Below are 25,294 nucleotides of genomic sequence, written 5' to 3' on the forward strand. Positions count from 1 at the left end.
CTAATTATTGGGAAAATCGTATTTGAGGTACGTCCATGTTGTAAATCGATATATGCTGTGTCAAAATACTAGCCTCTTTTGGTCATCCAACGAGGAGAGTCCGCCCTACCTTTATCTGTCTGTATAGTTTCTTTCTTTACAGAGATTTATTCGTTCTAATATCTGTCTCTTGAAACTGCTTTAATTAGCTGAGAGCTCGCACTTGTGAGGAAGGCGATTAGTTTTGTCTCTTAGACTATCCATGATAAGTGAACTTAACTATATCTTGCTTCACGTTCACAGTGTTGGTATTGGATATTGAAACGACTGATTAGCCCAGTATATTGTAGTCTGGTGGGGTGTCATGCAGGGCAACCTTCGGCAGTATATTGTAGTCTGGTGGGGTGTCATGCAGGGCAACCTTCGGCAGTATATTGTAGTCTGGTGGGGTGTCATGCAGGGCAACCTTCGGCAGTATATTGTGGTCTGGTGGGGTGTCATGCAGGGCAACCTTCGGCAGTATATTGTAGTCTGGTGGGGTGTCATGCAGGGCAACCTTCGGCAGTATATTGTAGTCTGGTGGGGTGTCATGCAGGGCAACCTTCGGCAGTATATTGTAGTCTGGTGGGGTGTCATGCAGGGCAACCTTCGGCAGTATATTGTGGTCTGGTAGGGTGTCATGCAGGGCAACCTTCGGCAGTATATTGTAGTCTGGTGGGGTGTCATGCAGGGCAACCTTCGGCAGTATATTGTAGTCTGGTGGGGTGTAGTCTGGTGGGGTGTCATGCAGGGCAACCTTCGGCAGTATATTGTAGTCTGGTGGGGTGTCATGCAGGGCAACCTTCGGCAGTATATTGTAGTCTGGTGGGGTGTCATGCAGGGCAACCTTCGGCAGTATATTGTAGTCTGGTGGGGTGTCATGCAGGGCAACCTTCGGCAGTATATGGGGTGTATATTGTAGTCTGGTGGGGTGTCATGCAGGGCAACCTTCGGCAGTATATTGTAGTCTGGTGGGGTGTCATGCAGGGCAACCTTCGGCAGTATATTGTAGTCTGGTGGGGTGTCATGCAGGGCAACCTTCGGCAGTATATTGTGGTCTGGTAGGGTGTCATGCAGGGCAACCTTCGGCAGTATATTGTGGTCTGGTAGGGTGTCATGCAGTGCAACCTTCGACAGTATATTGTGGTCTGCTGGAGTGTCATGCAGCTCAACCTTCGGCAGTATATTCCACTTTTTGATAGGCCTATAAAGTCAGCTTCAGTAACGAATAGTCAAAGATGGTTAGCAGGGATATGTCGAGCCACCACTCCCCACTCCTCAATTTATATATAGCATGTGGCATCCAACGTAGTTCCATTTGGTATATGTTTTAAATTTAAAACCTATACCAAATGGAACTACAGTGGCAGCCACATGCTATTTTAGTAACCTATTCATTTCAGCAGCAGGCATGTAAACTCATATAATGCAATGCTAGTGTTATGATTACCAATATCCCGCTATAGTCTGTTGATAGATTATGTCACTTTATATATTTTCTAAGGCCTGCAGCTGGGCGAGTCCCGGTCAGATTTAGTCTTGACATCACTACGTTTGTAATATGGTACCCCGTGATTCCATATGTATAGTGATAATTGTCAAACATTCTTTTGATGCATTTTGTATAAACGATATGATTTTCGCTTTGGAATTAGCATGGGACTTTTGTTGCTTTCGGTGTTTTGTTTGTTTTCCGACTATTCGCCTGATGATTAGTGTCATGATACATACTGCTGATCATTGTAATTATTTGTTATAGGACAACAATATATATCACTAGAGTCAAGAAAATAGCTGATCTAGATCATTGCTGGAGGTCACTTTGTAGCATATTGTCATGCAGAATGCCACTGGGTCCTTTTTATGGTTTTTCTAATGTCATTCGCTGTTGGATTATCTTTTTAAGATCTCTGGGTTTTCGAACTACACGAGTTGATGTTTTAATTGCCGGTGTCGTCGGAAATATGACGTTGACTGACCTTCCGATATAAATAGGTATGTTCATTCTATAGATATTGAGTAGAAAAAGGTTTTGGTAGTAAATTATCCTGTTGTTTTCACAGACAATTTTGCTTAAAAAGACTTCAGTCCTTCGTCAAAAATTATAAACGAGAAAAAGAATTATATACTGGATTTTATTTTTAAATTGGTTATATCTGGGAAAGATACGCACAAAACAACGACGTCATCACTTTCCGTTACCGGGTATTTCCTCGTAAACAGGGGAAATCATATAACCAGAGAAAGTACAATAGACTTCATCATTGGCGCCGTATAGATATGTTGCGTAACCGTAGATAGGGTCAACTGCTTGTATATAGACTTCATCACCTGGTGGGATAATAAACATTCGTGAGAAATAATAAAAAAAAACCCGTAGATTGGGTCAACTGCTTGTTATAGACTTCATCACCTGGTAGGATAATAAACATTCGTGAGAAATAATAAACAAAAACCGTAGATTGGGTCAACTGCTTGTACATATACTTCATCACCTGGTAGGATAATAAACATTCGTGAGAAATAATAAACAAAAACCGTAGATTGGGTCAACTGCTTGTACATATACTTCATCACCTGGTAGGATAATAAACATTCGTGAGAAATAATAAACAAAAACCGTAGATTGGGTCAACTGCTTGTACATATACTTCATCACCTGGTAGGATAATAAACATTCGTGAGAAATAATAAACAAAAACCGTAGATTGGGTCAACTGCTTGTGCATACACTTCATCACCTGGTGTGATAATAAACATTCGTGAGAAATAATAAACAAAAACCGTAGATTGGGTCAACTGCTCGTGCATACACTTCATCACCTGGTGTGATAATAAACATTCGTGAGAAATAATAAACAAAAACCGTAGATTGGGTCAACTGCTTGTGCATACATTTCATCACCTGGTGTGATAATAAACATTCGTGAGAAATAATAAACAAAAACCGTAGATTGGGTCAACTGCTCGTGCATACACTTCATCACCTGGTGTGATAACAAACATTTCTGAGAAATAATAAGAAACCGTAGATAGAGTCAAATGCTTGTACACACACTTCATCACCTAGTAGGATAATAAACATTTGAGACAAATAAAAAGATGTCTCCATATCTAAAATGTCTCTCCAGTAATACAAATAATGGAAATGTGTTTATCTACAAAACTGTTAATAGATATACTTTTTCCATACAGATTTTCGTTATATTTTGGTAAGTCGTGTTCAAATGCAGCAGGCACTTATCTTCTTAATTAAAGAACGTCTCTCGTCCATAAGGAGTATTCCAATGATAATATCAAAACGACAAAGAGCGTACATTGGTCTGTCAAATTGAACGCAAATGTGTACAGGATTGGAATTGTATATACATGTACCCAAGCACCAATGCATCAATTAAATGAAGTTGTTCTTTTTTGATATTTTGTCCCAATGAGCTTGACCGATGACAACCAACATTGTAATCTGTTGCGGATACAAAGCACATTTTAAATGCAAAATGTCTTTACGTCAAATGCGATCTTGTGTAATTTTTTATCAACGGGGTAAACATCGAATATGATCAGAACCTCTTGTTCCAATATTATCGCGGTTATATAATCGTTACAACTGATATTTTCATTACTGGACAAACCAGGGACAAAATGCGTTATAACAGTATATCCTTCTTCACTAAAAATATAACAAAACAAGACATAGGTAGAAATGTTTGGTTGGGAAAATAGTATTGAGCAGAAAAATATTGAGACTAGACATTTATGTCAGGTACTTTTAATCGCATATGTAATATAGATTATATTTCAAATCATAATCATACATTATAATCATAACTTATCACGTTATTCATCTTTCTATTGATGAAAGTAAAACTACCTTCAAGCACTGAAGCTATGAATTACCTCCCTTTGGTGAAATTTGACCATCTAATTTTACAATGTTTTAATTAAATATTTCATTTCAATGAAATTAGATTGTCATGTTTCCATAATTTTATTAACTTGCATGATGTTTGTTTCCACTGCGGAGCTATATATAAAGCAGTTAACATGTAATTAATAATATGGCTGTTAGGGGCATTATTGACACTAAAGCATAGCAGTGTACCTATCGAAGCGATAGAAAATACATGACTAACAAGCGGTTACAACGTTAATGTGGAAAAACGAAGACAACATTTTCATTGAACCACACTCTTTTAAATAATTTGGAACATATTTGTTCCCAAGCTAGTTTTGAAGAATCCGTGAAGCCGAAAGTAGTCACGTATTCTTCTGTATACTTTTAAATAAGAATATATCAAAAATACGATGCGTAAAATCTCCATGGATGTAAATTTAGCAAATGGGTGAATTAGTGGTTCATTATTATATTAAGGATATCAAATGGATAATACAACAGGTTGGATTCATATGTCTTTCGAAATTTCAGTTGTCAAGGAGAAATCACATTTTATATTTTTGATTTATGTGATATAAGGTCGAAGGGAAACAACTTATGTTATGAAAAATATCATTCTCTATGACTTTGTGTCAAAATTGTTCATGAAACATATACCTAATCAGTATACTTACCATGTCTAATACAAGTCTATAGTATAGTATAGGTCTTGTCAATAAGCATTGATGTTGTTGTTTACAACAATCGGTTTACACATGTACAATGCAGGTCACCTGAGCTATTTCCAACCCTCTAATGCACATCCTCGATACTTCAGAGTACACAACTATTTCTCTCTCTGCACCAAACACAGGGTTATACGCTCTTACAATATCTGATTTTGCGTCTTCGAGATTCGTTCGATGTACATAAAAGGATCAAGCTAGTCATTTATTCCTGTCCACAAGGTGTCGCACATGGAACCTTCGATTTTGCCATGACCTGTCCCAGAGGTGCAAAGATCGACAATGATTGTAATCACTGGAGTATCGGGGATTGCTTATATATTGAAACAGAAAGTGTTAGATAATATTAATACTCTCACGATAATAACTGTTTATACACACAAGATTATAAACGTCTTGAACGATTGTTTATAAAATGAAAGTAAAATAATTGAGTTTGTTTCTTATTTATCTGTATGTACTGCATAGGAGGCCACGCAGGAAAATCCAAAGTGATCAAAAGAAAAATCAAAGTCTACAGGGGTAGATGCAGCTGCCAACTGTGCTTTTTTGTATTCTATTATTCACATCTTATAAAATATACAATAAATGCAGTTGATGCAGAAGACGACTTTATTACCGAAACACATCGATTTCTCTATACCCTGTAGAGTATTTATTGATTTAGAATTAATATAGAAATATGTCGTGATTTATACAACACCTACCTTTTGACAGATGTAGAATGACAGAGTTCCCTGTGGAGGCATAATCATTGACAGTATGTCCATATGTGGAAGCCACGTACTGGAAGTTCTTATAAAGCTGTAACCATGCCGCCTTGTTCTAAACCAATAAAATTGTCATTTAATTTCAAATTATTAGATAAGTAAGTGATGTGTTATTACTAACCTTCAACTACAGTATCAGTCTGTATAGAGTACAAAGCTTAAGGTCGAAATGGTAAACTTGTACATGAAGGACGTGCAAATGACACTAATAACATTCTAAAATTAAGGTCATTATTTTGGTCATTGCACACAACTACAGTACATCATAAAACTCACTGTTTCATTTGAAGGTTACGCTGGTGACTTTTGTTTATAGAGGCGGAACTTAAAGGAGACAAAACTTGTTTAGAGAAATTAAAATATCTTGGATTGGTGGCGCTTTGTATGATGTTGACTTGCAAGTCTTTGACGTTGTTGGAAATGTCTTAGCAAGACAGTATAATGCATTAAATTGTACTTTGGATACCGAATGCAACAAGTTTTTCTTGAGTGAAAATGACATTTCTTATACACTTCACGAAAAGAAGAAAACATAGTCAAATCATTCATACAAGTACAGAGATCCGTGCCGGTGTCTTCTAAGAATGCGATGAAAACACCAGTTTTATTTGATAATAAGTTGATGTTATAGTTATGCACACATTGTTTCCACGCTTTGTATTCATCTATGATATCGCCTTGTCACAATTGTAAGTTGTAACATAAGACTAAACACTAAACATATGTCGTCTTTTTTAAAATGTTTTCTCTGTTGTTAAGCCGTACTTCCATGGAATTCAATACTTCAAAAGTGACCTATCATAACGAGTTTGCCCTAATTTAAAACGTGTACTTAAGCTATGAAATACCCCATATTTTACTCATCTGTTTTTTGTCATGTTTGTTTTCTCCAAAAAAAAAACAAAAAAAAAATTTTGCACACGTGACTTTGCAAGACACACCCTCCTGATTCCCAAGTAGGGACGGGGCAAATGATACTCTAGTTTATATAGGGAAACAACACATGTTAGTATGTTTTCTTTTTTTATTCAACGGGACATGATTTGATCTTGGTTAAGATTACTGTCCTCAGGTGTATAAGATTAGTAGTATAAAAAGACGTCGATCATACTTCTGTGTCCTAAATGGAGATAACAAAAGGGACAGATTCGCTTATACATGCATTTCTAATTAAAATTAAAGAATTGCCTTCATCTGGAGAATCAAACCTCTCCATAGACCGACCAGAATATCCTAAGGTGCTTGATCAAAATTGTAAGAATTGCGTTATTCAGGTCCCTCGTTTTCATTCTAAGGAGGGATTAAAGTTTACTATAATTTATATAGGGAAATAGTCCTTTTTTATATTTTGATTAGTTTTAATGAGAAATAATTTAATGTTGGCTAGAGTTAACAATGATCGCAATTTTGAGATATAAAAAATTCTGCGAACCCTGTCACTCGGGCCTTAAAGGCGGATCTCAAAGTGAAAATAACGTTGATTTATATTGTAATTATAGATATTCATTCATAGCTATTCAATGTTGTAAACATTTTGGTGTACTTGAAATTCACTCATAGGGTAACAATAAAAACAATTAAAGTCGAACCTCGTTATCTCAGACTTGTAAAGCTAGAATATCCTGTTTGATTCGAAGTATTTGGTTCGTTCAAGCAAAACTATTCATCAAACATTCTAGCTCATTTAAACCGAATTCACGGATAACTCTAAGAATCCCTACGATCCCCGACTTAGAAATAACGAAGTTCGCCTTTATTGTATTAGGACAATGTCATGCGTCAATAACTTTTGAGTAATTGATTTAATGAGATGTTTCCATAGTAATATTTCATTCGTTAGTTTATAATGATACTAATTCCTTTCTTTCGCCTTTAATGCGTTCATATTAGGATTTTTATGATTTATGACTTAAAGTCGTTGAAAGAGGTATATTTAATGTTATGGATTTGCAGTCAAAGCAGTTCACCTGATGAGCCACGGAATGGAACTGGAACACGTAAATCCCAGCAACAGGGCATTCGAATGTTCCCGTGTCACTATGGTAGCCGTTTCCGATGTTAGTGTAAATTCGGTTGTATTTTACTCGTTCGGTATGACTCAGTGTTAACATAGATGTCAGGCCTGCGGAAAAAGCCACCTCCCCCGGATCTGATGTTGCTCTGTTATCTAAACCAACAAAGTATGAAAGATGTTAAAGGCATCAGGAGATAATACAAAAAAGTAGATAAGAAAAACATATTCAAATGCACAGACGGGAAATCTAAATAGATGACAAAGCACTGGAACCGAAGGCGATAGACAGTACAGGAACAGCAATTACAGTGACATTAGTGGATAATGAAAACAATAAGAACACCCCAAGGGACAACAATATGAAAATAAAGTCAGCTTATTAAAGACTTACCACCATTTGTTGCAGCAATAGCCAGGAAGCCGAAAATGATCACGTTTGACAGCATCTGTAATGATACAATTTCGTCAGGTAGAAACATCAATAGAGAAATACCAAAAGAACAGAATCATATTTCAGCTTCAATTTCAGTAATAATAGGGGAAACTATAAAGAAAAGAAAACTTTACACGGGGATTTATGAAAGAAAATACGACAATGTGTTTCGGAAGAATAAGCGTTTTCTGCAACATCCGCCATGTAAATGAGAACAGGGTTAACAACATTGGAACCAACAGGTATATTAACAAGCATCAAACACTTCAAATTGCATATCTTTAAGGAAGCAATATATTTCTTAAAGAAGTCACTATGACGACCTAACAACTTTCATCAATCCGCATCTCTCGAAACGAAATCGGTTTCGGTATTACGTTGATTTTTTGTGTTTGTAACATGAGTGATTTTAAGTGTAAAGATTGCGCGTTTTTCTTCAATATGCAAAGACGCATTAGGCATTGCATGGTGCTACGGATTAAACTTTTGAGCAAATATAAATTATATCAACCAGAAATATAGATAAACTTTACGAACACCCCCCAAAAAATACAAGTTATTTTGTTGTTATCATGATCATTTACAATACATTTATGGTCCAATTAATATAATCATAATATATCGCAGGATATAGATTTATACCTTAACGTCCAGTCCTATATGTTCCTCGTGTGCCAATTTAGTCTATCTTCACAACTTTCACCTCTGATATCGGTCACCTGTACAATTCTCATGACCTATGACTTATAGATTTCTGTCGGCACATAAGGAACTTTTTGCTTAAGGTAAGCATTCCACTTATTTTGAATCAAGCTTATACAGTATATTGAAACATTTTACGCAAAATAATATCATTAAATTTTGTCGAGTTCATTTGCAATAAAGCGACATAGATTAAGGCTACTCTCTAATTCCCTATATGAAGAATATTCGAAGAATGCTTTCTCGATAAGACCTTCATGATCTTTGAAATTTCTTGAAGTTATTTTTGGATTTTTTTTTCTTTTTAAATTACTTCTTCAACACATTACAAAACAATCATTGTTAGAGCACGAATATTGGGGATTTCTGTTAATGATTGCGTCGATCTGTATATAAGCGTCAGATAATAGATATCTACTTCTCGTTCTGTTGTTAACATATAAGTATCTTGCTGCAAAAATGTAATTTTCAGGAATATATCTTGTTTCCAATTTGGAATAAGTTGACACGTATATCGAACTTAGATGCTTGATGTTTTTAGTTATTTTACAAGGCCTTCATTTTATCATAGGGGGTATTTATTGTTTTCGACAGCAACCACGTGCCATGATTGAGAAGACAGTGTTGGTTGTAATCGTCAGCATTGTCTGTGTGGAATGTTCCTTACCTCTAAGTGAGTTTATGTCCAATTTCCATAGGAAACCACAAAAATGTTACATTTATTATGTTTTTAAATATTCTTGTCAATCATATTGGTTTTGTCAATTATAACACATTAAGCAAATGTTTTATCATTCAAATTCCCTTCATTGCTAGAGAAATTACATGCTTTATGTAGATTCATTTACAAGTAAATTAATTGTTTTCATAACGTTTAATTCTTGCAATGTTAAATGGGAGTCCCATGAAATAGGTACATTTGAGTGAGTGAGAGATATGCTGATTTCTGTGTACTGAGCATGATCTTTTCGGTGGGGTTTCGGTAATGGTTTTTTTGGTTGAGATCAGTTTTGGACAAGCCTAGACTTCATCCGACCGAGTAGGCGTGGGGCATGCCGATCATAGTTGCTGTTGCTATCTCAACAACACACAAAATTACATTGCAGACTCTTTTTTTATCTTTTTTTTTATGAGAGATTTCTAGACATTTTACTGTTGGCATCAAGTGTAAACACCATTTATAATGCTTGAACGTTTATATCAAGTGTCACTTCGGTGTACCTCAAGTATACCTATTTGGATCCCCTTTTGATAATTCCAGACATTCCTAACTACTTCCCGTCAGCCTTAAGGAGGGCTGGCGGCGGAGGAGATACAGTCATCGCATTTTCTGCTGGACTAACAAATGGGACAGAGTTGCATGTTACAACGAACATGACATATGACCGAGTGTTTGTAAACTCCGGGAATGGTTATAACAATTCAACGGGAGTCTTTACAGCACCTCTTGGTAAGATACAAACACGAGAATGCTGACAAACGTAAAAATAACGTGTAGCTGTAGTAGTGGCAGTTTTGTATGGAAAGATATAACCATAAAGTCAATGAAAAAAAGACAGATAAATTAATTTATTGCAGAAAAAAATCTTTAAACTTATCGCTAGCGACTTGGTTTGTTGTTTTTATGTCTCATCAACTACAGGCATTTATGAGAGTTTTTTTTTGAAAGAGAGATCATGTATTGATGAGTTGTAAATAGTATGTTCATGTAGATCAAGTAAGTAAGTTTTTATAATCTACAGGTGGAACCTATGTGTTTATGTATCACGCCCTTTCCCAGGCAAACCAACAACTCTGGTTAGATATCTACCATAACAGTGACTATATAGCCACGGGCTATGCACATGCAAAAAACGACTACGCTTCATCATCGAACTCTGTCGTTCTTACAATTGCTCGAGGTAACAATAAGTGTTATTTAATATGAATATTATGTGAATGTTTTACGATTGTCATGATGTTCTCATTGAAACATAATCTTTGATAAAATATTTCTTTTTGTAATATGAAATATGACGTGTCTGATGGTAATTTACCTGTTGGTTCCGTTGTTGTATACCTTGTTCGCATATTAATGATACAATACTTAGATTGACAAAGATGTACATATCGAGTGTTACAAAGAAATAGAAAACGTTTGCTCTTCCGGAACATCTGGTCTTATTCTCCTTGTACTTTCCTCCTCGTATTTTCTTTTTATTTTGCACTATTTTAATCAAATTCTTAAATTTAATCAAATGAAATTTGATCATGATTCTATTCACATGTTGGTATTTCTTCTCTTCGAACTGTCCTTTTTGTTTTCAAAAATCACCTGATGCCTGAAAGCAGTAATACTATGGTACAATGGTGTTTACATGGATATTCTCATTTTGAAAATATTTAAGCATTTTACACATTTTGTCACCATTTCTTCTTTTCCGTGTCACGTACATTGTTTTCATGTCAAATAAAAGACATTCATACATATGCGATAACTTAACTCTAAAATTCATGTTAATAATCCATTCCAGGTGACGCTGTGTATATTCGAGCTAGGGGAGATAACTTCGTTTACGGCCAGCCAGATGAAGTGTTTGCGACGTTCAGTGGATTTAATTTGTTTGCTGCACATCCATAATAAACGCTTTGGACATTTTTCCTCAAAAGATGTTTTGAATACATCGTATTGATCTGAAAACTTATCATTGTTTTACTTATTATTGTAACATTCTGTCCAGATGATAAGAACATTTCTTGTCACATGTTTTTTGCCATTAATGTTGTAAGGGAGATAACTACGTGCTGCGTTCAGACGTTTTTAAGATTATTAAAGAGGACTGGGATTTAATTTGTGCTTTTTGTCCATTTCTTACCAAAAATTGCCAAGGTCTGGTTGTTCCAACCTTTTAAGCTAACGACATAGTTAACTGTTCCGAATTGTTTACTTCTAACCATGCGTTAGTAAATTACTGTACTCAATCTTGTTGTTTAAAGATGTTTAACGCAGTCGTTAACTAACACAAAAACTTCATCATTTAACCTGAACAGTTAACACTAGTGATATTTATTTTGTTACATTGCACTTAAACGATGGCTGCTAAGGAAAGGAAACCAAATTCTATTTCACGTGAGCACAATCTAAATAATAACAGAGCTGCAGAAACGGTGGATATCAAGAGAAACAGGAACTCTAGTGACCTTACAAATATCCAGAAGCGAGAAAGTGAATATCCTGGAGTTAGCCTTCAGTTAACAGGAAAAGGTGAGAAACCGCCGGCTTAACATGTCTGGCAATGGGAAGATCATATTTACCTCACATCGCATGAAGAGGGCCTCCACTGGCTGCGCTGAGCAAAGAATTGATGATGCCATGCATGGCATTGTATCATATACTGAGGTCCACGGTAGACAGAATTCTGATGTTAAACAGCTTAATTGTAAGTTCATTTGATATCAAAATGTTTGGAAATAATTGGACAATATGTTATAAAATATCATGATGGTTATTCAATAAGATGCTTTTTTTACAGTGTGATTTCAGTCACTATAGTATTGCTTACTGTACGCAAGCTTACATTGAACAGCTATCAATGATTTGTAAGACACTTGAATAGAAATAACAAATATTAACTTAACTTTTGAACATGAAACTGTAAAAGGATGTGATCAGTGTATACCTTCACGGTAGAACATGTGTATAATATCATACGCACCGATTAATATTTTCATAGACTGATAACGGCATCGTTTCATATAAATATTTACTCATAATATAGTAGCTTTTGAATTATTTTATCTTACTGATGCTGTTAATCAGGTAAAATCTCAATAATGCGCCAGGATCGTTTTGACATTTGACTGAATTGTCATCTGCTGTCACAATTGCAGCGTCTTTGGCAACAAGTAAGACACGTGGGACTGACCGCCTGTTCTGAATATAGCATTATTTATGTCTGATGCTGAAGAAGAATTATCCCTTAAAAACTCGTATCGTTTTGAATCATCGGAATATAGTATATATAACCTTTAAACAAACCTGTAAACATACCAGAACGTTTATCAACCTTTTTGAATGAAAATGGTTTAATCTTTTTTCAGTGACAATATAGTCTGCACGATGCAGACCTGTCATTTTGTGTCCCTTATATTCATGCAAATAATATCAATGTCAAAAAAAAAATTTGCAAGTATCAATACATCAGTAAATTTGGTGCCATATTAATACACAGCGATAGGGATAAAACTACATATGTCTTGTAATATGTTTAGTAGGTTATAGTCTATTTCAAAATACAATTACACGTATTTTCTGCAGAGTTAGCTCTCTTTATACATATATAGTTTAACTACAAAAGAGAGAGCTTTGGATGCTGCCATAGGACGAGTTAGGGGACAACCTCCTGACCACTTGTTTGAGGATAATCAGAGGGTACAGCAACGCCAGCAACATCACTAGCTACATCATCCTTTGCATCACCTGTACAAGAACAGGAAAGATATCCAGCAATATGGAGATTCAACTGGTGGTGTCGACAGTACAGACTATTGGCCCTGTGTAACCTGCCTATTGAAGCAGCATCTCTACTATGTCATTGGTGATGATCCCTAGAATATAATATATTTGTATGTACTGTTGTTGAATTTACTATGACCCACTCATTTTATGATTTAACCTCACAAAAATTTCAAAAACAAAATTTGGCAAATGTTTTTGTCCATCATCGGGGTCAGGAAAAGGCTCTCACAACCCTTCCCTCCTTTAATTTATATAGACTCAAGATATGTTTATGAAACACTATGTCCCAGGTTGCAACAATATTATGAAGTGGGACATTAAAACTGTAATTGCATGCACACTATGTGAAACACTTATCTCTTCATTGTGGCGACGATTTAAAAGTTTTAGTTCAATAGTTCAAAAGTCAAAGTCAAGGTTACATGGTCATGAATTTCGGTACCACCGGAAAGGTCTTGTCACAAGGAACACACATGCCAAATATAAAAGCTTATCGCAGATTTTCTGTTTTCTATTTGACATCAATTTTTCAAATAAAAATTGATTTTTAACAATAACAGTTGCAGGGAAGAAGAATATTTTAACTTTTTGCTGATAATGTTTATCGGCATATTCTGATATTTGATCCTCCTGTGTAACATATATTACTATTACTATTATTATTAGCATACCCTGTATGGGCACTCAGAACACATCGGGACACCGTTCCTGTGGCCAATCCTTTTAGTGAAATAGCAAATAAGTTACATAGCATACAGTAAAATAATTTTAACCAAATAAAAAAGATGGATTACAGCTGTGACTCCAAAGTTAATGATTCTGACATTTTACGTTGTAGCTGCATCATGTTTATAAAATACTGTGTAAATTACTTTTTATTTTTAGTTTGGTGAGTTTCCATATACATGTTCTGTAAAACGGGACATTTTTTTTATGAAAATACAGCTGGACATGCATTACAAGTCTGGGTCGGGTTTCACGAAAATTCTTCAGTACGTTCTCATGCTCAAATTTGAGAACAGCCAATCAGAAATGACGTTATATGATCTACCGTCATTTCTGATTGGTTATTCTCAAATTTGAGCACGAGAACGTACTTAAGAATATTCGTGAAACCCGACCCTGAGTTATTTACTATTTTCAACATATCAATAAAGTGCAGTTAAAATAAACAAAGGTGGTCACTAGAACTGTGAATGATCATGATTTTATTAGCAATTATATATTATATTCCAACTAATAAGCATGATTAATGGTTTATCAAAATACTAATTCTCCCAATTAGCTGTCTTGTTTCCTACAATTTGCAGGAAAATACCACTAGCGTGAAACCAGTAGGTATATACCGTCTGCTGTTCAACTGAGATTTCCTATTTAGTTTTTCTTTAAGGAGATGCGTGAGAAATAGGGTAGTATGGCGTCGACATTTATATCTCTTCCTCAAATTGTGGTCTGTGAATGTTCCATCAAGAACTACCTTATGGACAAAAACGCGTTCTGTCTTGTACGGAGGGGCAACAACCAGCACTTATGCGTCGTCATTGATGTTTCATCAGAAACTTAATCAAGGGTACATGAATGACTAGATTATCTAGCAACTCATAAAATGTTGGTGTTTTTGACAACAATAACAACGTCGTTTTCTCTAAGCAACTCGCGATTTGTTAGGTGTTGAGTTTGTTTATTTTTTTAAACAAAATTTAATGACGTCGTATCACTTAAAGAGAGTAAACCCGGCTCAGGTCACATATACTTCAAAACGGTCGTAGAGTCATTACCATCATTTAACTTAAGTGAAACGTTAAGCAGAGATTAACAAGAAAAACGTTTATTATAGAAATTGGGAAAATTTTCGTCTCTCTTAACGATCATGAAATGGGAACAACTTGCATTATATTAACGTTTCGTTTACCTGATAACGTCGTTACACCTTGTCAAATGCTGTGCTTTACAAACTATTTCATTGCTTCATAATGATTGCGTATTCCAATGCGAGGTGGAAACACCTTAATGTGAACAAGTGACAGGAAAATAGTTCCATACCTGTGATAAACATTAAAGTTACGGAAGCTTTTTCGTCAGGTACTTGCAATATCTTTCAAAAGAAGGAAAGAAAATATTTACATTTTTTATTGGGAAAATTGTAACTGTGCCCATGATATGTTCGACATTTTCAAAGAAAGTTTCATCTCAAATCATATAAAAGATTAGTTCAGTATGTCAATGATGTGTAATTACCATCATTTTTTTATCACACATAATAAAAATATCAAATAGTGGTTATTCATGAAGTAAAGATTAGCAATATAAATGGAATCTTGATACAGGACAGAAACAAGAACTCTTCACAACCATCTGTCTGTGTAAGGTAAACTGCATTATCTTGTAACAGTGCAGCCAGACAAAGAAACAAGTCATTTTTCCCAGTTTGAATCCTTACTCATGCAGGTAATGCTATATGTACAGACACGTCTGTGTGCTCTGTCGATAGTAATGATCAGACTGACTCAGTCCTACCGGCAGTTTTATATCTACAATTATTCCTACACATGCACCATTGAAAACAATAGGTATCACCAATGACCTGCACCAGCTGGTGTTCGTACTATCGTTATGTAGGTGACACTTATGGAACACAATCATCGCTTAGTATAACTAAACATTGTCATACTATTTCATAATGAGGAACGATGCGTAACTCATTCGATATTCAATTCTTTTTTTCCTTTTAATATGTCATCAACTAATACCTTGTTGTTTGAAGAGGTGCCGGTTGAGGAAAAGGTTGGGGAGGTTTTACACTTGTCATAGTGAACTCATTGAGAAATATCCTATTTCTTTTCACAATATGAAGCATTTTGCCCAAATGTTATTGAATTCGAGTTTGGATTATGATTTTGTTGACGTGTTGGTATTTTCTTGATGTTTTATTGTATACCTTGTTCTCATTTGAGTTTGACCAAGATTTATATGGCAGGTGTCGTCGGTGTAGCAGAAGACGCTTACTCTCCTGGAACACCTGATCTTGTCCTGCGTTGTCCTATAATCTACCCTTATTTAGTTCATAAGGAGTAAAAAAAAAATGGCAATCTAAAGCGATCATCAATTGCAAATTAACAACGATACTTTGTTACTTTTAAGGCAATTGTAACAGATGAAATTGAAATAATCTATTTAAGGATTTTTATGTATACTTTTAATGGATAACATTAGATAGAATTATTGTAATCAGCTACTCAGCTGAAACCTTCTCATTATCATTGCGCATATAAGACATTTGTAAATCAAAATGTTCTCACGTTTAAAACAATTTACAATCATACATGTTCGTATAAAAGACACACAAGTGAATAGCACCTTTTTACTACAAATTTTAATAAGATAATGAAGCGAAACAATGAGTCAAACTGTATCATACAGTTGTTTCGTCCTTCTAGGACCCGTCAGTGATACGAGGCCCCATGCGTTTTCGTACATGTCATATATATAATATAGGACCTTCAAGTGGAACAAATAAACTGAAGACAGGAATTTTATCACACGAACGCAAATTTATACCTCGACATGTTCTGAACATCAGTTTATGCCATTGCCATACCGGGTCATTAGCATATTTTAATATCACAGTATCTCTCCGCTGGGTCGCAAAACAAGATGAAATTATCTGGATTATAAAACCACACCTTATCGGAAAAAGAACATAACACAAACATCTAAATGTCATCACGTACGGACAGATTTGCCCAATATGTTTGTGTTTGATGCTTTGAGGGTTTGGTTTATATACATGCCTATCAAAACAGACAAACAAAACCTTTGATATATCTATATTGTTTATCAAAGAACACGAACATTTCGTTATTCACGACATGTTCAAACACCATGTTTGTACCTGCTGCACCAATTGTTTCGTCGTAAGAGGCGATTATATGAACTTTCTTAACAAACATTTACATGCTAATGTCTTCCCTGACACTGCCTCACGTTTGGCCTTCACTTGAACGTTGCCCCCTGTGGGGAAAGCTTTCATCTGCACCCTCTCACTTTCAGTTAGGGTAATGACGAGTTTGTCGGTACAATGTAACTGGGTATGGTGTCTTGCTAAGGGCTTCAGTTCTGCACCTTCACAAAAAGGCTTACATGAACAGCTCCTTGTAAACACGGACTCAACATAAGAACTCACCTCGCACTCATAGCATGGCCGGTCAAGGTGAAAGCTGTTGAAGCAAACACACATGCTCTCACCGTGCATTCTTTGACAGACCGTCCTTAAATGATTGTATACGTCTATAGGACGTCAAACGATATGAAAATAAACAACGAGTAAACAGGATCCGGAAATACGCATAGTTTATAAATAAGAAATTAATTTTCGTTCAATAAAATACCAAATTGAAATCTAAAACACAGAAACTTGAAACTGTTATTTTAGTGCACCTAAAGAGTTTTTACGTCGATTTCGTTATTTTAATGTATTAAGTGGTTTGGCGTCAAACGTATTTATTTAATAGACATATTTGTTATTTCTGAATATTGGGCTACACATATACTTGTCACTCACATACAAACATCCCGTTTATTTGCTCACTCTACGGATTGCGAAATCCGCATTACAAATTCGGATTAATGTTGTTTCTCATTTTGTAATTCATTGGTTTATTCAAACAAAAGATGAATTTGAAAGTAATACATTTCGAGGACGCCACAATATTGACAGTGTTAGAGGATTATCTGCGCCGGACGTTTTGTTTTTTCAAAAAAATCTAATTAAAATGCATATGTTTATTCTCGCTCCGTCATCTATTTGATTTGTTTCACGTAAGGTTTCAACTTTCAGTTGTTGATGGCAGGCGTGACCGGAGGTCATGGCAAGTATAACAAAAAGCGTAAAAATTACATTTCATGTCTGTGTAACATATGATTGATAAAGGACATTAGTATTTCAATGATTGTTTTATATGTTAGATAGTCTCAGTGGTATTGTGGTGCTTAAAACAATATTGACTGACGCGTATTAACACTTGATCCATAATGAGTTAAAAATTCGCTAAATTAGGTTTTATTTTTTTGTCAAAAATACTAAAACTTATGAGAGTTGACAAACATTTAGTGGGCAAGTTTTAATGAATAATCGCGTTATCGTCACCATGACTCACTGGATACATCTACTGGAAGGTGGGTATTGTAACAAAGATATGAAAACGGTAATGCCAGAAAAAGCATTGAAATGAAAACAATTTTAAAATACAACATGTGTGTTTGTTTAATTTTGTATTTTATCAATACTGCAAAACTTTTACAAAGGATGATACTATGAAGTATTTTCTTCATCTATTTGTATCATCGTCACAATCAACATCGAACAAACTGGTGGCTCAAGGTTACCATTCAATGTTGCAGAGAAGGATTTGGAGAGTCCGACACCATATGTTGAAATGTTACACTGTGTCTCTTTTCTCCCGTGTGAAATTTTGATCCATAGTCAGTAACCAAGATCAAACTATCTTAATGGAGTCGCCTTTTTTACCTTTCATCACATAAATGCTTGCCCTCTCTGACTTATGGCCCTGGACTTATTGTCCTTGTGATTTTTCAATAGTCGCCGTATAAAACTTTTCTTTGTTCATATTTCACCCTAGTGAATTTGTGTTTGGATTATGATTATACTGACATGTTGGTATTTTCTTGTTTTTTCGTGGTTTTTTTTTTTTTTTTTTGTGCTACTTTTTAAAATAGATTTTTACCGTCATCATACAAAAAAACTTTTCATTTAGCTATGTTTTGTGCAATAGTGAACATGATAAAGACTATATTCGTTTATGTTGTTCCTTTTATCTTAACTGAAGTAAATGTAAAGTTTACATAGCAAAAATCGATGTTTACGGCACGGAATTTCGAGTTGACGAGGTTCGCATCATTTCAACTCCTTCTTTTTCTGCTTAAAAGCATCAAACTTCCCCTGCTCATTGTTATAACTCTAAATTTAACAATTGCATGAGTTTAGTGAGTTTCAGCCCAACGACCCGTCTCTGTTGACGCAGTCTGTTCCTTTTACGACGAAGAACAGTAAAATGTAACTTGTTTATTTGAATCTTATTTCTAGAAGTCATCAACCATTTTCAAACTCCACGTCGATGGAACTAGGACAAAAATCGACAAAAGAAAAAGTTTTGCACAGATTCCTTGTACGATTGATATTTTGCCATAATTGTCTTGAATTAAAGTTTGGATAACATTTTTTCTTCAAATGTTGTTATTTTTAGTTGTTTAAACAATAGGCAAATACTGCTGCGATTACAGTTTTCAGTGGATATCAATGTAAGGATGCTAGGTAACTCAAAGTTGATTACTTTGTCCTGTACGGTTGTATAAAAGACATGCCAATGAATGACAATTTCCAATACAGTTTTAAGATAAAATACAATAGAACAAACACATGTATTATACTTCAACACACACCTGTTTCATCTATTGGGGATTGTCATTGACACTAAGACTCAATAATGTTGAATGCCAGAAGATTGCGAAAATTCAAACTGTTCAATATCATTGTTAACACTCAGATGGCGTGGTACACTTACCCCAAATTTGAAAGGTTGAATTATTAGTCGCAACAGAGGGTTCACATTTCGTTTTGAGAGCTTTTTCAAGTCAATTTATTTTCAATGTTTCAATTAATAAATTCCGCAATGAGATGGTTCGGAGGAAGATATTGTAAATCGACGGAAAACATTTTTATCTAAATAGTAGCATTTGGAATACATAATTATACACAAAACTCTTGGGAGATATATTTACTGTGAATTTCCTAATACAGTGTACTATGTACTATCTAATACTATGAGATTTTGTTTATCGATCTGGATTAATCTAACCTATTTTTACAAGATAACGTTTGAACAGCGGGACGTCTTGAGGGGGCGTTGATAAATTTCCATGTCGTATGCCTAATCTCAAGCTTAATATTTTGGCAATAGATATGTTTAAATAAAACAGCATCTGTCATAACATAACTAAATACCCTTGTGGTTATCAGGCGGTGTTAGGTGGTCAATGGTTTCCGGCAGTTCAGTCTAAAATTCGCCAACATTCTTGTGAAATTGTTAGATCTATCACGTATCAGTTATGAAATTTGTTTAAAGATCAAATGGATTTGTCAGTAAGGCACGAGACACCTCTCGAAGAACTTTCAACCAGTTTGATATCTTACACCTTACCTAAAACGTTTCCTACAGGCAGCCGTTGTCTAGGTGCTGATGTCCTTTAGCACTATATTTACAGTCTACACGTTTAACATATTTTGAAGCTTGCAAATGACAATAAGTTATGTATAATTTACTGTTACAACGTTCTGCAAACAAAACAATCCCATCTGCATGTAACTGTTCCTTTATCAACCCGTGTCGCAGTTTTTCGACATTAATTTATGGTCAGTTTTCCCGCCAAATATATATGTAAAAGCATTGTATTAAGCTGACAAGGCAAACAACTAACCGTTCTAACCTCTGCATTCTCCAATCACGTAACAACATGCCGTAGTCAAAGAATATATGGAATTTGAATATGGCCCACCCACTCTTTACAAAAAAAAAGTATCCATGTGTATGTATTTAAGTGACTGCCGCGCCTCGGAGTCGTCAACACAGTCTTACCAGCAGCAGCTCGAAGCAACTTCACTACACAGGTACAGCCAGGTAAGTTCTATTGTTAATGATGACTTAGTTAACACGTTTGGAATTGTCTGATGCATCATAAACTTTTGTCGCTATTTCTTTTTTTTTTTTATTGTTACATTCTTCCTAAAGTATGAACAGCTGATTATCCAATCTGAGGTTACAAATTTACGAAAACTGCTCTTTTACGCATGTCAATGATATTTTTCATTTATGCTATAAACAAAATGCACAATCTCTTTTGACTTGACTTTTTGAAATATTGCTATTTTTGAAAATCATTTTTAAGTGAAATAAGTTCTTCCCTGTCAAAAAAGTTATCTTATAAGTCCTAGAAATCAAATGAGCCTGTAAAAGACAAAACACTTTTTTGTTAATGTTTAATAATTCCTTACCATGTTATATACAAAACGATACACAGAAATACGTCGTGTAGCACAGTGTTGACATTATACGAATCACACTTGCATGATGGCTAAGGACTGATTATTCATTTTATTTATTTATTCTTTGTGTTTTTAATTTTATTTTTATTTTTTTATTAATTTGATAGAATTTTGGGCTAGGTGAAAATGTTATTGATGGTTGAAAGGTTTTGTGGAATTTTTTTTACTATACATACGTATTCAATATATAATACATATCATGGTCCATACATATTTGTATAAGTAACTTATTACGCATAATAAGAATTATAATAATCAGACTGGCAAGTAAGAACTATGCAATGTCAAAAAACCTAAAAACCTGAAAAAGTACACTTTTAAATGGAAAAAAAATCTGTATTTGTGCTTCAGTGCATATCACGATTTCATTGTTTTTAAAGTAATGTGTGTCATTATATGAAAAAACTAAACTGAGTTTCAATATTTACAGAACACAAGTCAAGATGAATCCTCTCATAGCTTCACTGAGTGTGGTCTTCGCTGCATGCCTAGTAAATGGCGCACCAACAGGTAAGGTAATTCAGTATAACATGTTTCATGTTGTTTGACCTGAAATATATGATGCCACTTTAAATTGTTTGTTAAACGTAGATTTTATCTCAAGACGAAAATCGTTGGAGGATATCAGCACTTTTTACATGCAGTCCAACCTGTGTATAAAGACCACTCAGGAAAGCACATGTGGCCTTTATACAAAGGTTCAATTACTATGATTTACATTACACAGGGAACCCAAAAGCGGCTTTTATTCACAGGTGGCCTTTGTATAAAGTGACCTTAATCAGCACTACGACTGTGTTGTTTTTTTTATCTATAGAACAGTCACAAATCTTCAAAATCAAAAAAAAAAAAAAAAAAAACCAAACAAACAAAACAAAAACTAACAAACAAAATATGGAGGTAACCATAATCCCAGCTCAGATTCAGTAAAACTAGGGTATATTTCAACAAAAGAAATATATAAATGGAGTCTCCTGATAAAATGCAAGTGTCCCGGAAGAGTAAGCGTCTTCTGATCCACGAAATTCCGATATAAGTTTAAAATTTCTTCATTTTCTTTGCTAAATGAATGTTGCTAACTTATTTTTTCTCCCTTTCTTAAATAATCGAATTCCACATTTTGCATGAATTTATTCACTTTTGTCGGCACATACGTTTCCGTCACTAAAGCTTACAAAATTAACTTATACTAAACGTTATGTCAGATATTTAGAAAATGTACTAATTTATTCATATATAAATTTACGGATAAATGAAGGCAACGGAAATACTTGAAGGAAAACAAAAATAATAAGAAAAAATGAAAACGTCCCACATGTTAAGATTAAGTGCCTAAGTCTGTACTTTTACGAGTTAATATGCTTGTGTAATCATTGTTTTGAATTGCATGGACTATTATCTGACAGGATTAGTGTTAAAACACATTCCTTTCATAACCGGAATCCACTTTCTATGTATACAAGTTACATAAAGCAAGCCTGACAGATTCGTAATATATCAGAGTGTCTTTTGTATATGTACAATAGGTATGGAACTGATAAGAGATATTATGTAAAACGTTAAAGTACAAAGTTTTAAAATTAATTTGAAGGTTCTGGTGAACGTGCATATTTATCAACTGGTACGTAAATACGTTCGAAATTCTTACAAAAGATATATTGACACAACGAAGTTTAAATTAAAAAGTGAAACTTTTATGATATCTTTTGTAATAGATTCCTGTAATTTGTAACATATTCCTGTAATATGAGGCGGCTGTTTATAAAATAAATCATTGCGGGTCAAATATCTTTGTAATTTCCACATCTGTTTCAAGAATATATCAAAATATAAAATAAATGATATCAATTCTAACCAATTACATCTCTGCGTTGGCCCCAAGTTGTATGCGTTCTAGTCTAATATATTGCACCCTGTCGGTTATCAATGGTCGTGTTTTTATCAACAGGATAACTAATGGGATATTTTACAGAGAAATTGTATACACAGCTTGTTACCCAATTTCTATTAAATCATTATGATAAAATTAAGTATTTTGAAATGAAATATAATAAAGGATTTGAACACTTCCTAGAGAAACAATTAAATACCAGTTACTCTTATATAATTTGTTTGTATCGGTTTTTTCGACGGCAAGTTAAAAATTTTAACGTAAGTTGGTAGGAAGAGATATTAACTTTTTTATTATTTCATTATTATTGAATATTGCAAGTACACTTGTACTTAGATAATTAAAAGTCTCGATAATGATACTGAGAAAATTAATTTGCTACAACACAAATAAAAAGGGACATTTCGTTCTGACTTTGTTTTGGTCTGTCATTCTCGTGCTGTAACTGCTTATAGCTACATATAGGAAATATCAACGGTGGGCCTTGGTTTGGAAAAGCGGATCCAATATTTGCCAAAAATAAACGATGTTTTATAACATGTTATTTGTAAAACGGCTACATTAAAAATCAGATAAAAAAAATCTTTTATTTATAAATATTCATCCGGATTAGTGACATAAAAAGGTTTTGAAGTAAAATTTCGCAGATTTAAAAAAGAATTTCCAGGGTGTTGATTTAGTTATGAAACACCTCGAGTGCAAAGATTGTACAAATCAATTAGCGTATTTCAATATGTATACAGAATTAATCACAAAGCTGACATTTTACACTTGTTCAGCCAATGCTATTTAGCATGCAAATTTTCCTGCTAGTAATAAAGGTGACGCATTCTTGAAACACAGCTTATTTTGGCTTATAATGTATGTTTATATCACAACAGTCTTAAATGTCGGAAAGATGTCACACAAGTTTAACTGCACCATGATTGTGAATCAAACACAATCTTTTCTATCTGAGGATAATTCATAACGGTAACTAAACTGTTAATTACGACTGAAAGTTCGTGATTATCTACGTTTAACGTGCCAGTTGCTTTGGGAAATATACATGTATATCTAAGGTTATGATAACTTTCAAGATGCAAAATTGAAAGACAGAAAAAAACTTCAAAATTTGATAAGCCGTGTGTGACCTCGTTTTATCTTTAAAAAATCTACACAACAATTTTATTTATTTATTTTTTTTTTTAATTTTTATTTTTTGTAATCCTGAATAAATCTATAGATATTATTATACAAAATTTAACATATGATAGATTCAAAATGACGGCCTCGTGGAGACGCATCTGATGTTTAACTGGAACGAAATTTACTTTATATCGTAAATATCACAGTTCAATAATTTGGACAAGTGGATTCAGGAGTGTTGTGCTGAAAATAATGTAAAAATAATGCATTCAAGAAAAAACAGTTGAATGGTTGATCATCACTGTCTCATTTTGCACAACAAAGATAGATTTGCTAATAAAAGAAATTTAGATGCCCTTCGATTTTAAACTAAAATCACTGATGAAACTCGTATATAAAACTGTTTTTACAGGTGACGAAATCGTTGCATTCTCTGCGGGCCTGACCAATACCGTGTCCTTGTCTTCAGGGGAGACAATTCAGTTTGACAAAGTATTTTCAAACGTCGGCGGAGGTTATGACGTGTCAACCGGAGTATTCACAGCTCCAAAGAATGGTATCTATGCTTTTACCATCCACGGTTATGACGCAAACTCGGATAAGGCAATGTGGATCGAACTTAAGAAAAATGACGACCTCCTGGTGTCCATTTCCGGTTATAATAGCCATTCCTCTGCAGGAAACTCTGTCATTACCTATCTCAGTGGCGGAGAAAACGTGCACGTGCAAGCAAGACCCAATCAGTCGTTTTCCCTATTCGGAAGGGTCGATCAGGTGTATGCCACCTTCTCTGGGTATATGATTGGACAGATGGATCGTTCACAAAGTGATTCTTTCAATATCTTCCAGAACTTCCCCGCGGCTGGGCGATAAGAACATTGACAAAATGCAAGGTGTTGGGCTATTGGAATATAATGGTTTCAATAATAGAAAATGATTGGTAATGATAAAAAAATCTTCATGTACATGGCACAGAAAAAGGTTAACTGTATGTACACTATCAAAGAATAAATAAAATACACTAAATCATATGATTTGTATTTTAGTTATTACACGATATAGACAAAATAACACATATTAGTGAGATATCGTCCTGACAAA

At 34.5% G+C, this 25,294-nt stretch overlaps 4 protein-coding genes across 4 annotated transcripts; 2 read left to right on the plus strand and 2 right to left on the minus strand.

The window, feature by feature from the left end:
- Positions 1 to 310: 310 nt before the first annotated feature.
- LOC132543752 (uncharacterized) lies at positions 311 to 2,023 on the minus strand. The gene is made up of 2 exons (XM_060207275.1): positions 1,998 to 2,023; positions 311 to 941 (listed from the first exon to the last, which is right to left on the minus strand). Exons 1-2 carry the CDS (start codon positions 2,021 to 2,023, stop codon positions 311 to 313), a joined length of 657 nt encoding a protein of 218 aa, XP_060063258.1.
- A 183-nt stretch (positions 2,024 to 2,206) lies between these two features.
- On the minus strand, positions 2,207 to 7,868 carry LOC132543753 (complement C1q-like protein 2). The gene is made up of 4 exons (XM_060207276.1): positions 7,814 to 7,868; positions 7,376 to 7,575; positions 5,346 to 5,463; positions 2,207 to 2,349 (listed from the first exon to the last, which is right to left on the minus strand). Exons 1-4 carry the CDS (start codon positions 7,866 to 7,868, stop codon positions 2,207 to 2,209), a joined length of 516 nt encoding a protein of 171 aa, XP_060063259.1.
- Positions 7,869 to 9,163: 1,295 nt separating this feature from the next.
- LOC132543768 (C1q-related factor-like) lies at positions 9,164 to 11,387 on the plus strand. The gene is made up of 4 exons (XM_060207289.1): positions 9,164 to 9,230; positions 9,819 to 10,007; positions 10,300 to 10,458; positions 11,071 to 11,387. The coding sequence occupies exons 1-4, from the start codon at positions 9,164 to 9,166 to the stop codon at positions 11,175 to 11,177; spliced, it is 522 nt and encodes a 173-aa protein (XP_060063272.1). The 3' UTR covers positions 11,178 to 11,387.
- A 242-nt stretch (positions 11,388 to 11,629) lies between these two features.
- On the plus strand, positions 11,630 to 25,066 carry LOC132543754 (cerebellin-2-like). The gene is made up of 4 exons (XM_060207277.1): positions 11,630 to 11,801; positions 20,671 to 20,749; positions 21,605 to 21,684; positions 24,606 to 25,066. The coding sequence occupies exons 1-4, from the start codon at positions 11,630 to 11,632 to the stop codon at positions 25,064 to 25,066; spliced, it is 792 nt and encodes a 263-aa protein (XP_060063260.1).
- Positions 25,067 to 25,294: the final 228 nt, after the last annotated feature.

The sequence above is a fragment of the Ylistrum balloti genome, unplaced genomic scaffold (genome assembly GCF_031769215.1).
Source record: "Ylistrum balloti isolate Yb309-2 unplaced genomic scaffold, AGI_CSIRO_Ybal_v1 Utg369764, whole genome shotgun sequence".
Classification (NCBI taxonomy): domain Eukaryota; kingdom Metazoa; phylum Mollusca; class Bivalvia; order Pectinida; family Pectinidae; genus Ylistrum; species Ylistrum balloti.

What these genes read in the sequence shown, in the direction of transcription:
- LOC132543768 (XM_060207289.1), top strand. Translation starts at nt 9,164, where the DNA reads ATGATTGAGAAGACAGTGTTGGTTGTAATCGTCAGCATTGTCTGTGTG. An exon ending in GGAATGTTCCTTACCTCTAA is followed by an intron (nt 9,231 to 9,818) that starts GTGAGTTTATGT and finishes TGATAATTCCAG; the next exon opens with ACATTCCTAACTACTTCCCG. An exon ending in AGTCTTTACAGCACCTCTTG is followed by an intron (nt 10,008 to 10,299) that starts GTAAGATACAAA and finishes TATAATCTACAG; the next exon opens with GTGGAACCTATGTGTTTATG.
- LOC132543753 (XM_060207276.1), bottom strand. Translation starts at nt 7,868, where the DNA reads ATGCTGTCAAACGTGATCATTTTCGGCTTCCTGGCTATTGCTGCAACA. An exon ending in TCCATTCCGTGGCTCATCAG is followed by an intron (nt 5,464 to 7,375) that starts GTGAACTGCTTT and finishes TTATTGGTTTAG; the next exon opens with AACAAGGCGGCATGGTTACA. An exon ending in CATTCTACATCTGTCAAAAG is followed by an intron (nt 2,350 to 5,345) that starts GTAGGTGTTGTA and finishes TTATCCCACCAG; the next exon opens with GTGATGAAGTCTATATACAA.
- LOC132543752 (XM_060207275.1), bottom strand. Translation starts at nt 2,023, where the DNA reads ATGAACATACCTATTTATATCGGAAG. An exon ending in ATACCTATTTATATCGGAAG is followed by an intron (nt 942 to 1,997) that starts GTCAGTCAACGT and finishes ACACCCCACCAG; the next exon opens with ACTACAATATACACCCCATA.
- LOC132543754 (XM_060207277.1), top strand. Translation starts at nt 11,630, where the DNA reads ATGGCTGCTAAGGAAAGGAAACCAAATTCTATTTCACGTGAGCACAAT. An exon ending in CCTTCAGTTAACAGGAAAAG is followed by an intron (nt 11,802 to 20,670) that starts GTGAGAAACCGC and finishes TATGTATTTAAG; the next exon opens with TGACTGCCGCGCCTCGGAGT. An exon ending in CACTACACAGGTACAGCCAG is followed by an intron (nt 20,750 to 21,604) that starts GTAAGTTCTATT and finishes CAATATTTACAG; the next exon opens with AACACAAGTCAAGATGAATC.